This window comes from Mesoplodon densirostris, chromosome 18 (genome assembly GCF_025265405.1).
Source record: "Mesoplodon densirostris isolate mMesDen1 chromosome 18, mMesDen1 primary haplotype, whole genome shotgun sequence".
NCBI lineage: Eukaryota > Metazoa > Chordata > Mammalia > Artiodactyla > Ziphiidae > Mesoplodon > Mesoplodon densirostris.
The window spans coordinates 36,146,026-36,158,320 of record NC_082678.1 but is presented as its reverse complement, the minus strand read 5'-3'; the positions used below and the strand labels follow the sequence as shown (position 1 = coordinate 36,158,320).

Here is a 12,295-nt window from a genome sequence, read left to right as displayed (position 1 = left end):
ACACCCAGCCTGCCATCCCGTGCAAGCTGACCCCTCTCAGGAAGAAGTGGAAAATCAGCTAAAAACGCACAGGCGTGGATGGACCGAGCAGTCACCACTGTGCACCCTTGATGAACTGGTGACCTCAGCAGCAACCATGGGGCGGGGGGGAAGACCGGAGCAAAAAATTAGCGAGCAATCTAAGCCATGCTTGCCAAAGCCCAGCTGGCTTCTCAGGGACACTGGAGGCAGGCCAACCAAAACCCCAGGGCTGCCGCATCCAGACAGTGGGAAGATCCACCGGACAGAGGGACGCTCCACAAACACTACCAGGAGTGGGGGCTCCCCTCCCAGATGGAGACAGAAAGATGCATCAATGATGGCGCCACGTGCAGACCAGCTGGACGCTGACCCAACCCCAAAAAGGCATTTCTGAGATGAACAGAATCGCCTGTGGGCCAAGTGTGACAGGAAAACTCCAGCATCAGTGTCCATGCTACGGCGTGTGACTCGGGCACCCTAGCTGTAGGTTACGTCCACCAGACGCACACTGAGCTGCTCACACGGGCTTTCACTTAAAATCTCCGAGACACGACGGAGAGCAGGGGCGGGCAGCGGGTGTGGGGTTGAACAGGACGTGCCCCATCATCAAGTTAAACCAATCAGCAACTCCGTCCGTAAACCCGACTGCATCACTGCCCTCTGCAGGACCCTCAGGGGCTCCAACCGCTTGGGGTCAAAGCCAGCTCCTCGGGCTTCCCTGGTGGTGCAGTGGTTAAGAATCCGCCTGCCAACGCAGGAGACACGGGTTCGAGCCCTGGTCCGGGAAGATCCCATGCCGCGGAGCAACCAGGCCCCTGCGCCACAACTACTGAAGCCTGTGCTCTAGAGCCCGTGCTCCACAACAAGAGAAGTCACCACAATGAGAAGCCCACGCACCGCAACGAAGAGTAGCCCCCGCTCACCGCAACTAGAGGAAGCCCGCGCACAGCAACGAAGACCCAATGCAACCAAAAATAAATAAATAAATTTATATTAAAAAAACAAAAAAACAAAAAAAAACCTTACTATAAAGCCAGCTCCTCAGCTAGGCAGCCGGAACCCACACCTCCCGGGCCTGTCCTCTGCTCCAGCCACGCTGCCCGGGGTCTCCTGACACACGCCCACCTCGGCCTCGGTGCTGCGGCCCACACTCCCCACCAGGCCCCGGGCTCCCGTCTCCACTCAGGTCTCTGTTCACTAACCCCACCGTCGGGCTGTCCCGGGGACGGCTGTGGGCCGGGGCTGCCTGTTGCCAGCGCAGCCCAGCACTCAGCAGGCAACACTTTCCAACCTTCCGGGAGGCGCCACTCCACGCCCGTTTCCCAAGCAGTTGACCGGAACCCGGGTGACGCCACCTAGGGCCACCTCACCAGCACACCCCTCCCGGCCTCACCGTCGCGAAGGAAGGTGTCGGCGAAGTAGAGGCAGCGCACAACGCCTGAGAGGGAGTCGTCAGCCGAGCGGGGCTCAATGCGGCGCTGCACGGGTGTCACCTCCACGTCGTGGGGGCCGGCCTGCTCCGCCAGCTGCGTGTTGGCCTCCTGCAACTTGAAGGACACGAGGCTCGGGAGCCCGGTCTTCCCGCCCCTGCTGCCCCGCCCGGACACCCGGCCACCCGGCCACCCGGCCCACCTTGCTGCCCGCGGCAGTCAAGCGCTTCTTGCCCGAGACACGGCTTTTGCGGATGCGCCGGAAGGACTGGCGCAGCGACTTCTTGAGCGACTTCACACGGGACAGCGGCCCCTCCATGGCCAGGGAGTCGTTGGGGTGCAGGGTGCACCTGGGGGCGCAGGTGCCGGGCATCAGGGAAGCCCGAGCCCCAAGCCCGCCCTCGAGCCCAGCCACCGGGGGGCCTAACTTCCACCAGCAGTGCTTCCCACGAGGCTCAAAACACCCCCCACCTGCGCCCCAGCAAACCTCGGGAAGGGCCCGCACGCACCTGGCCAGCACGGGGCTCCTGCGCAGATAGTCGAAGAGGCCGAAGCCGTGGCTGGTGCCAAAGGCCACAAGGCCCCACTCAGCGTGGAGCGTGACGGCAGTGACGGCAGCCGGCGGCAGGCACTGGACCAGTGAGCGGGGCTGGAAGCCGGCCGGCCAGGGCAGCGGCCCTGTGCGTGGGCTCAGCCGCTCGTGACCCTTCCACGTGAAGCCCTCACGGTCCTGGAGGAGGTCCACACTGGCCACGCCCACCGGCTGATCCGACGGCTCATCACTTAACTCCAGCACCAGCACCTGAGGGGCAGGGGCGGGCAGGGGCCGGTCGGTACAAAGAGGGGGCCACCCGCGCCCCGCCCGAGCCTCCGATGCCTCTGCCAGGGTGGTCCCAGGACTGTCTCCAGTGTGTCCTCTGAAGAAACACTTACTGGACGCCCACTGTATACCAGGGCCCTCACTGAGCAACACGGTGGCGACCAGGACCTGCCAGCCCTGCCCTCCCGGGGCTCATCTAACACCTGTGCTTCCACCCCGGCCCCAAGCCTCTGTGGGTCCCCACAGCCCTGGCTGGCCCACCTGGAGCCCCGTTCCCACCTCTGGGCTTTTGCTGCTCTGATCCCTCTACCACCCCACCCGACCCTCCAGAAAGCCCCCCAAGGCAGACCTGGGGACGCCTTGGCCCTACCTGGCCCGCGGTGCCGGCCACCACCATCTGGGCGGTGTACTTGCAGAGCGCCACCTTCTGCACGCCAAGCCGTGGATCGTCACTGTAGGGGTCGAAGCAGCCCACCTGCAGGGTGGAAGGACTGGTGACACAGGGCGGAGCCCGGACCAGGCTCCCCGGAGCCAGGGGAGGGGCCCACCTTGCGGAAGGGTGGCCAGTCGTCCTCGGTGGCCTGGGCCAGGCTGTCGGCGTGCTCGCAGTCCGTCTGAAAGAGGCCGGCGGTGCTCAGCTTGTAGAGGGGCCGCAGGGCCACGCCGGAGGCGTCCCAGAACCGCACGGTACCATCCTCATGCCTGCAGGGGAGGTGAGGTCAGGTTCCAGGTCCTCCAGCCCCCTGCCCCCTCCAGTCATCCAGCGACCATACACTAGGCACTAGGTGCCTCAGCCAAACACTGACTAGACTCCTGCTGCATACAGCGAACAGTAAGTACCAACCGCACAGGGCACATACTGAGCACCGACTGTATGCCAGGCCGCATACATTAGGTGCTGGGCCCCTCCCTGCAAAGAGAGTGAGGAGGTGCGGGAATAATCACCAGAAATAATGACCAGGAGGTGAGGGGCGGGCGACACAGGGAACAGAGGACTACGGGGGTTCTGCCCCCAGGGGAGCCTCCAGAGAAGGTGACCAGAGATGCAGTCACAGAGTGGAGGGGTTGGCTGGGGCAGGGGCAGGAACAGGAAGCCTGGGGAGGCCGGGAGGAAGCAGAGAGGGAAAGCGGGGAGGAGCAGACCAAACTGGGGTGCAGCCTCAGGACACAGCTGCAGAGTCCAGGTCACAGGCGCCTGGGCGGTAGGGGGAGCCCAGAGCCAGGGTGTGAGAAGGTGAGTGAGGCCGTGGGACCGGTTGGGACGGCTCCAGAGGCCCTGAAAGCCACGGTGAGGAGTTCTCACTGGGGAGGGGGCGCTGGAGTCAGAGGCCCGAGGGTCCCAGCACAGGCAGATGGCAGGGGCTGGGCAGGAAGTCGGGGCCCGAGTCACCGGGCACGTCAGTGCCCGCCAGGCCCAGGCTGGGCTCTTGGGCACCTGCCCTGTGCAGCTCGGCATGGGCCAGCCCAGATTTTCCAGTCCCAGGGCAGGCTGAGTGGGTGGAGCCCAGTTTCGGGCTAAAAGAGAGCTGAGCCTTAAACCAGTCTAGGGAGGCTTCACCCCAGTGCACCCTGCGGGAATGGGGATGACCTGGTCCCACCAGGGGCCGGGCCTGAGTCAGTGAGCAGGTCAGCTCCCGCCAGGCCCAGGATGGGCCCTCCCACACCCGCAAGGGCTGCGCCAGGCCCTGCTCGCCCACACACACACACACATACTCACAACACCCGTCACAACTGGGCTGAGCCGGGGATACGCATTCGCCTACCCGGTCAGCAGCAGCCCTCGCTGGGACGGCTCCTGAGCCAGGTTCCGGCCCCCGGTGATAGGCCAGCTCTGAGAGACGGAGACAGAGATGGAAGCAGAAGGTCAGGACAAGCGCCTTCCTCCTCTCACCCCAGGAGTGGCATCCAGAGCACAAAGTCCCTCCGAGTTCCCACATACACCTGCCACATCCCCATCTCAGGCGCTGCCCAGGCAGCACCCTTCCCCCAGGCACACACCGAGGCACCGGAGGCCGGCTGGGGGTTCTGCTGCTCGCCAGCGCTCACGATGCGGGCCCACAGCTTGGCGGGGACGTTGGCGACATGGGCCGAGCAGGTGATGGCGGACGAGTGCAGCGGGGCCAGGTATGGGGCGGGCACGGCCGGCCAGCCGGGCGTCTGCAGGTCCAGCACCACCAGCTCCTCTTCGAGCAGCACGGCCAGGGCCTGGGGCTCGTCGAACTCTGCGGGACGGGGCGGGTGAGCGTGGCCGCAGACACACAGGCACGGGGTGGGAGGGCAGGTACGCACCGTCCTCGGGCCGCGTGCTGTGCACCGTGAAGAAGTCGATGACGCGGGAGGTGAAGTCCAGCGTCACCAGGGTCTCGGCCTGGAGCACACTCACGCAGTGGCGGTCACCATAGCTGGCGCGGGGCATGCCACCGCTGAAGACGACGAAGTGCTCGCTGCTCGGGGCGGGGGAGCCACGTGAGCCACCGGAGGGGCCCCATGGGGACCGGGAGAGCCTCCCCCACCCCCGCCCTGCACTCCCGCAGCCAGGTTTGGCCCCGGCACCCCACCTACCCAGACGCACAGTTTCGCCACAGGATCTTGCTGATGGCTTTGCAGGGGAAGGGGCCTGGAGGGGTAGGACAGCGTCAGACCCACCGAGCCCCAGGCTGCATTTCTCGCCACTTCTCCATTCTCCTCCTGCCTCCATCACCCCCACCTTCCGAGGGGAAGGCACGCTGCCCGACAGCCCCGGGGGGGTCTCATCTTTGCGGCTGGGCTCAGCCCCACCGCCTTCTACAAGTCCTCCCAAAGCCCCCCACCAAGGCCAGTCTGAGCTCGGGGTGACTGCCGACCTCGCACAGGCCTCCCCGGCACTCACCGTAGGGTGTGGTGGCCACGGTGGGCTGTGTCGTCGGGGAGTCGCCGGCGTCCGTGGCCCAGACGGCGTAGCTGCCATCGCTGTGCGAGCTGACCAGCGTGCGGCCGCTGCGCTCCCAACACACGCTCTCCAGCTGCTGCGGGGCAGGGTGGACGGGCGTGAGCACGGCGGCTGTGAGCTGAGGCCCCGGCGCAGCCGCCGGCCTCCGCCCTCTGCCACACACCTGGTTTCCCAGGAAGACGCGGTCAGCACACCGCGCGGCCCGGTTCCAGATGACCAGCAGGCCTCGGCTGTAGCCGATGAGGATCTTGGTGGGGTCCCGCAGGTGTCCCTGGAGTGACTCCACGGGGCCCAGGGCCTTCCCGCACCGGTAGTCGTCAGGCACGCTGCGGGGGCGGACGGGAGGGGTGCGTGGCGGGTGAGCCGGTGGACGGGGCACCCGGCAGACGGGGTGCAGGGAAGCCGGGTGGCCTCTCACCTTCGCAGAACCTCGTCCGGACCAAGGGTCTGCCCCTCGAGCAGCGTCAGGGTGGGAACATCCAGGAAGAAGACGCTTCCGCCCTCAGTGCCCAGGGCTGCCAGGTCACCGGCAGCCACCAGCAGGACCACGGTGATGCGGGCGAGGCTGGGCAGGCCACTGTGGGGGCCAAGGGGAGGGGGTGAGGTCGGGAGCACATCCGCCTGCTGAGGAGGGCGTGGAAGGGGCGGAGCCGCTACCGTCAGCTCGCCGCAGTTCCTCTGCACTCGCGGCAGCCCCAGGAAGGCCACAGTGGTGGCTGCGGACGTCGTAATTAGCTCGCTCGGTTATTCATCAGGATGTCAGAGGGGAGAGGGATAAAAATAGGTCCCCAGGTCTTGGAGGAGGGCCCCTGGGCTCCACCCACCAAGAGGGGAAGGCAGGAACCAGGCCCCACCTGGGCCAGGATCAGAACCTTCAGGACGCACGGCCCCCTGAGCCCCACTCAGGAAGTCCCGCCCCCAGCCCATGGATGTCTCCCTGACTTGCAGGAGGGCCCTGGATCGCTCCCCTGCAGAGGCTGGGAGACCCCAGGGATCCATCCTGGGTTAGGGTTGGACACGGGGGTTGGGGGGAGGGGGGTCACCTAGCCCCAGTTCAAGCCCAAGCAGGACAAGCCTCCCGCGGAGCTGGACAGGCACCTTGCAACCTGAAGGACTCACCCGCTCTGGTCATTTCAACAAGGGCTGCCGGGCCAGGAACCAAGAGGCCCCTTACTCTCTCCCCAGGGGTCCAAGCCCATGCTGTCGCCCCCCCTGGGGCACCCTGCCAGCACCTCACAGCCCAGGCGGGACCCTCCTTGCCCCAACCCGCCCTTTCACCCAGGCACACTGTGGCCCATCGCCCCACCCCCAGTTGAGGGCCCAGGGGACCTGTGATGTCAGTTCCTGCCCCTGACACCCCTCCCCGGGCTCTGGACACACTCTCCCATCCCGTGTCTCCTGGGGCCCCAGTGGTCCTGGAGCACAGACTGTCCCTGCTCACCTCAGATTCTACCGGGACCCCCACCTGACGCCTGCCAGGCCACCAGACGTGCCCCCTGAACCCCAGCCCCGGGGCAGCTTCCTGTCCCCCTGCCCCTCCACAGGCTCGCCCCACGTCCAGCGGCCGTCCCTGGCCGAGTCCCCCAGTACCTGGCACCATCAAAGCCCGGGCGACTGGGTGGCTGGTGGTGGAGGGCTTCCTCCAGGTGGGCGCAGCCGTTGTGGTGGACGACCTCCCAAAGATGGAGGCTGCTGTCGTCCAGCAGGGTCAGGAGGCGGCCCTGGCAGGTGAGTGAGACCAAGACTGAGCCGGCCTGGGGCAGGGGGTGGGGCGGAAATGGGGTTCACAGGAGCCAGTGGCAGGGCCGAGGCTCACCTGGCCGGGCAGGAAGTGCAACTGCGTGACGGTGGCCGCGTCTCGATGCAGGCCCGTGAACTCCACGCCAGGGGCACCGTAGCTGAGGGTGACGGGTCAAGGGCGGAAAGCAGGCACAGGCCGGGAAACCACACCTCCTGCTCCCAGGACCACTCTGACAGGTCCTATCCAATGGGCCTGCCTGTCCAGGGGCCTCCCCGCCGCAAGGAGCACCATCTTGCACCGCCACTCGGCATGCAGGCTCGCTCGGTCCTGCAAGTTGGTGCTGCTGCACGACCTTCACTTCCTCATCTGTAAAAGGGGCTGGCGACTTACCCTCCCACCTCGTGGGGCTGACACAGGGCACGTGAGAATAAAAGCACCCCCCGCACACACGGCCCAGGCCCGGCTCACGGCTCTGCATCAGCCTCTCTGGGCTGTGTGCACAGGAGCTGGCCCTGCACATCAACATCACACAGGCGGAGCTGTCAAGCCAGGCCCGGGAGGCTCAGCCACAGGCCGACGCCAGCTGCAGGCCATGAACCCCACCTCCTTCTGGGGTAGGCAGCCCCCACCGCAAGGAGAGAGGCCACAGAGGCTTGGAGAGCTTGGGTGACCTGCTTCAAGTGCCCAGTGTGAGCGCCAGAGTCCCAGCAACCCCAGGCTTCACAGTGGACGGGCAGGCCGAGGGGCCCCAGGAGGGAGGACCGGGCAGGGGTCAGGGACGTTGCCTGGAGACAAGGCAGGAGCCGTTGCCTGGAGCTGGAGTCGGGATTCCCTGCAGGAGCCGGGAGGACACAGACAAGGGGACAAAAAACAGGGCAGGAGCACTGGGAGGGAACCAGGGTCGCCAAGGAGACGGGGCCAGACCCGGGAGGTGGGGGGTGGGGGTGGGCTGCGGCCCCTGTGGCCAGCCTCAGTTTCCCAGCCCAGGGCTCAGGCCGGAATGATCTGGGAGGGGTGGGGGGCCTTGTCCCCCTCTGAGGCTGTCTGCCTGCCTGTCCTTTGTGAGCACGAGAAAGGACGTGCCACCAGCAGAGACTCCGCCAGGACACAGAGGAAGGGGCTCCGGGCCCACAGCACACGCGGGGCAGGACAGCACCATAAGACGCGGAAGCAGCAGGCCAGGAAGTGGGACCCCTCGGCAGGCGGCCGGGGCACCAGCCCCTGCGTACCCACAAATGCCTCAGGGGCCCACGGGAGGAGGGGGCACCCAGGTCCAGCCTCTCTCCCTGGAGTCGGCAAACTCACAACTTCCCGGCCAGTGCCCCCAGTCCCTGGGTGGGGAGACCCCGTGCCACCATGCAGTGGCCGGCCAGACCCTGCCCCTGGGGCCCCACCTGAGGGGCTCACCCCGTGCAGCGGGGCTGGGATCCCCCACGGCAGGAGGGAGGCGTCCAGCTGCCAGCCTCCCCCCGCACCCGCCCTGCACTCACAGGAAAATGCCCCTTTGTGCGGCTCACAGGCCCATTGTGTGGCGCCAACATCCAGGTGCGGACCGCGCTGCGCCCACCATGCCGAGCCTGGTACTGCCCCCAGCGCCTCGGCTGGACACACGTCTTCACACTGGCACACGTGTGTGCGCCCGGGCACCAGGGCAAGGCCCGCCGTGACCCTGGCCCACCCACCACCCTTGCTGGGGACCGTGTGCAACCAGCCCCGGCCCACCTCCCCAGTCACAGCTGCTGGGATGGTAACTGCCGGGTAACTGGCTGGCTGAAAGGCAGCACGGGGCAGCCGAGGCCACCGCAAGCTGAGCCCCATCGTCTCTGTGAGGAGGCGTCTCAGGGCAGCAGCTGCACCAGCCTCCACCAGGGTCTGGGCAGCTCCCATGGCCTCCCAGCCGGGGTCCTGCCCCAGGGGCCCGGCACACGGGGAGCTGCAACCAGGACATTCTGACGGGCCCCGAAGGCCGCGGCCCGCAAAGGATACATCTTGACAGCCCCAGACCGCGTGCCGATGGCCATGATGCGAAGCTCAGGGTCGAAGGCCAGGGCGCTGGGCTGGTTGGGGAAGCCATGCTCCACAGTCTGCAAGGAGGTGAAGGCATTGGCACAGGCACAGCCCACCCACTCCAAGGCAGCCGCCAGGCTCTGCCACTGCTTCGCACCCATGCTCCGGGCCTCAGTGCCCTCAGCTGCGAAACGGGTAATCACACCTCCGGTGAGGAAGGGCCTGAGTCCCTGGCCCCGCCACAGAGGCCCCCCTGGTAGAGGCCCCGTCCCTCTCTACACTCGGGTCCAACCCACCGTGCACAGGGCTCTGAAAACAAACAGAACGGGGCTCAAGAGGAGGTGCAGGCACAGAAGTGAACCCCGGCTGCCCCACGGAGCAGGGCTCCGCACCCCACTCCTCCAGGCAGACTGAAGTGGGGTGCAGTCCCAGGCAACCCCCAACACAGGCTCTGGGGGGTGGTCAGAGGCCAGCACCCAAGGCCAGCTAGGCAGAGGCTCTCGAGTGCCGCCCCAACCCGGGGCTGCTCCCCACCTCCAGCCCCAGAGACAGGGAGACTGGTGGCCAGAGAGAAGGAGCTTCCTGCCCAGGCCCTGAAGGTGTCACACACCTGCCAGACTTGGGTTCCCACCTGGAAACTGGGAGACGTGACTCCCTTCCCATCCCTGATTGGGACGGTGGGCAGGGGGCTTGTGCACTGGGGGTGTCAATGCAACGGCTCCCACCAGGTCCCCAGCTCCCGGCAGGGCCAGCCCCAGTGCAGACCAGCCCTGGCTCTCCACCCCCACCACCTACCCAAGGAGCCCCTACTCAACCCCGAGGCCTGGCTGGGGGCCCTCCCTGGGAAGCCTGCACCCCTGGGCCCCCAGCCCTCAACACCGAGGTGGGACACCCCATATGGGTGCCGGTACCCCCTGACCACTGCATCAGCAAGACACAAGTTTTATAAGGAACCCTGGTCCCCAGGCCTGTGGCCCCAGCCTGCCTCCAGCCTCATCCCATCCGGGCAGGGACTGAGCCCTCTGAGCAGCTGGCTTGGCCTTGGGTGAGTCACAGCACTGGCCAAGCCTCGGCTTCCCATCTGGGCACTGGTGAGCCCACCTGAGGACAGCGTGGCCCACTTGACCGGGGTGGGGTGGGGAGCACCAGCACCGCCGTGCCCACGCTGGACCTGACCGAGTCTGGAGGCCCACTCCTCTGCTCAGGACCCTCCGGGGCTCCCGGCTCCCTCCGAGTCAAAGCCAAGTCCCCTCCATCTGGCTCCTCCCACCGGCCCCCGGCTCACTTGAGGCCCTCCGCCCTCCTCCAGTCTACTAAGACCTTTGCATCTACGGTCCACCTACCTGGAACGTCCTTCACCCAGCACTCTCCACGGGGGGCTCCTTCCCACGGCTCAGGAGACAATTGCTCAGAGGCCCCGAGCTGGCCCAGCAGCCATCGCTCCACACCCTCACCTGCCTGATTTCACCCACGGCACTGACCACCATCCAACCACTGCAGGCCGCACACTTCTCTCTCTTCTTTCGGCTTCTCACTATCTCCCCAACTAGTACATCAGCTCCCCCGAGGCCGTATTCGTTAAATTGACATAGAGTGGACATGCCACAGGCAACTTGTGGGCAGGGCAGGGATTTGGACCCAAGACCGAGTCCAAAGTCCAGGCTCACCCTGGACCACACCCCCCTGCCCACGCCCCACCACTCAGGAATCTGGGCCTATTTTCTAGTGATCACCTACCAGCCCCTCTAGTAACCCTCTGCCCAAGACCACCCCCGCCCACCACTGCTGCCCACTCAGAACGGGGCCTCACCCTCCTTGGCAGGGAGACCAGCTTCTGCCACCAGGTGCCAGCCAGGGGGAGCAAGCCTCCCCTCCACCTGTCTCAGGTCCCCACTTCACACCCTGACTCCGTGGCTGAGGAAGTGACACCTGAGCGCTACGCCTGCCCTACCATCATTGTCTTCTCATCTCGAGGGGGCTCACCCTCGGCCACTCAGCACAGGAAGGGGGACACCTCAGAGCCCCTAGGCACCAGCCTCCTCTCTGGGCCCCTTGGCCACCAAGTCTGAGGGTCCTGGCAGCCCCTACGCCACCTGGAAAACCCCGCCTACCCTGAGAGATGACCCGGCCTCGGTCACTGCAGGACCGGTCACCCCAGAGCTTCCTCCTGGACCAGAGTCTCCTGGCAGCCAGCTGGGGACCACAGCACCCCTCCCGAAGCCCCTGGCCCTCAAGGCTAAAGTCAAATCCCACTGACAAGGGGACCCAAAGACCAAGTACCCCAGCTCACTCTGACTTTGGGCACGTGGTCAGCCCTGAACCTCAATTTTCTTACCGGTGTGTGAGCATAGTGACCCTAAGCCCCAAGAGCAGCAAGGGGCCCTGCGACCAAAGGGCTTGGGTGTAAAATTGAGGCCAGAAGTGACACCCCTGGGGAGAGTTAGCAAGGGGCAGGCTGGGGCCTCTCTCAACCACACACCAGCGTAGGGGAGGCGGGGCTGAAGGCAGCCCCTTTCCCGTGGCCCCTCTGGCCCTACCCAGGAAAGAAAGGAAGGAGCAGCCCTCCGCCCCCACCTCCGCCTTGGCTCCAGGAGAGGCGGTGGGTCGGCTGCCCCTGTGACAGAGCCCACAGCAAGGAGGACAGTGGCCCTATTCCATAGCAAGGGAAACTGAGGCCCCGCGATTCGAAGTGCAGTTGAGTACACGGTCAGGCGTCCCCCGCTGGAGCCCCCGGCGGTGCCGGGCAGAGCGCAAGCCGGAGCCCCGGGCGGTGGGGGAAGGGAGGAGAGGAACCGGGAAGGGATTTCCCAGCCCCACCCCCCAACATCTGCCTCCACTCCGCACCCCTCCCCACCGGCCTGGGTGCGAAAGCAAAACAAACCGGGCCCAAGGGCTGCGCAGGGGCGCCGAGGGGTCCCCGAGAAAGAGATAAAGAGACAGAGAGTGGGAGCCGGAGCGAGAGTTGAGAGCCTCCCGGAGACCCACGGAGGCGGAGAGGCCCGCAAGGAGAGGCCGGCGGAGTCCAGGCGCGGAGACAGGAGCAGGGGAGCGGAGGGCAGAAATGGAGCGAAGCTGGCGCGCGCCTCGGGCAGAGCAGAGCGGGGCGGCCGAGCCCAGCGTGCGCCCCCTCCCCCGGCCCGACGTGGCTCCGGCCCGGTCCCCGCCCCCGGCCAGCCGCCCCCGGCCCGCCGCCGCACCTTGTGGAAGGCGAAGAGCTCCTGCTTGAGCTTCTCGCGCTGCGGGTCGGCGCCCTGTCTGCGGAACCGAAACTTCATCATCTTGCGCCCGGCCGCCCGCCGCCGCCGCCCGCAGGATGCGCCGCGCGGCTCCGCAGCTCCTGAGGCGCG

The 12,295-nt window shown here is 66.6% G+C and overlaps 1 protein-coding gene across 3 annotated transcripts in view; it reads right to left on the bottom strand.

Moving 5' to 3' along the window:
- Positions 1 to 12,295, bottom strand: part of LLGL1 (LLGL scribble cell polarity complex component 1) — a 15,924-nt gene extending 3,629 nt beyond the window's left edge. The window contains exons 1-16 of one of the 3 annotated variants that reach the window (XM_060081724.1): positions 12,146 to 12,295; positions 8,928 to 9,025; positions 7,017 to 7,098; positions 6,791 to 6,921; positions 5,619 to 5,777; positions 5,364 to 5,526; positions 5,141 to 5,276; positions 4,834 to 4,888; positions 4,561 to 4,715; positions 4,270 to 4,493; positions 4,035 to 4,102; positions 2,820 to 2,973; positions 2,642 to 2,746; positions 1,961 to 2,253; positions 1,654 to 1,801; positions 1,415 to 1,562 (exon numbers count right to left, since the gene is read on the bottom strand). In XM_060081724.1, coding sequence (XP_059937707.1) covers positions 1,415 to 1,562; positions 1,654 to 1,801; positions 1,961 to 2,253; positions 2,642 to 2,746; positions 2,820 to 2,973; positions 4,035 to 4,102; positions 4,270 to 4,493; positions 4,561 to 4,715; positions 4,834 to 4,888; positions 5,141 to 5,276; positions 5,364 to 5,526; positions 5,619 to 5,777; positions 6,791 to 6,921; positions 7,017 to 7,098; positions 8,928 to 9,025; positions 12,146 to 12,226 — 2,200 coding nt within the window. In that variant the 5' untranslated portion in view covers positions 12,227 to 12,295. Of the gene's footprint in view, positions 1 to 1,414; positions 1,569 to 1,653; positions 1,802 to 1,960; positions 2,254 to 2,641; positions 2,747 to 2,819; positions 2,974 to 4,034; positions 4,103 to 4,269; positions 4,494 to 4,560; positions 4,716 to 4,833; positions 4,889 to 5,140; positions 5,277 to 5,363; positions 5,527 to 5,618; positions 5,778 to 6,790; positions 6,922 to 7,016; positions 7,099 to 8,927; positions 9,026 to 12,145 lie in introns of all 3 variants that reach the window. The other 2 variants (XM_060081723.1, XM_060081722.1) reach the window with 2 other exon arrangements.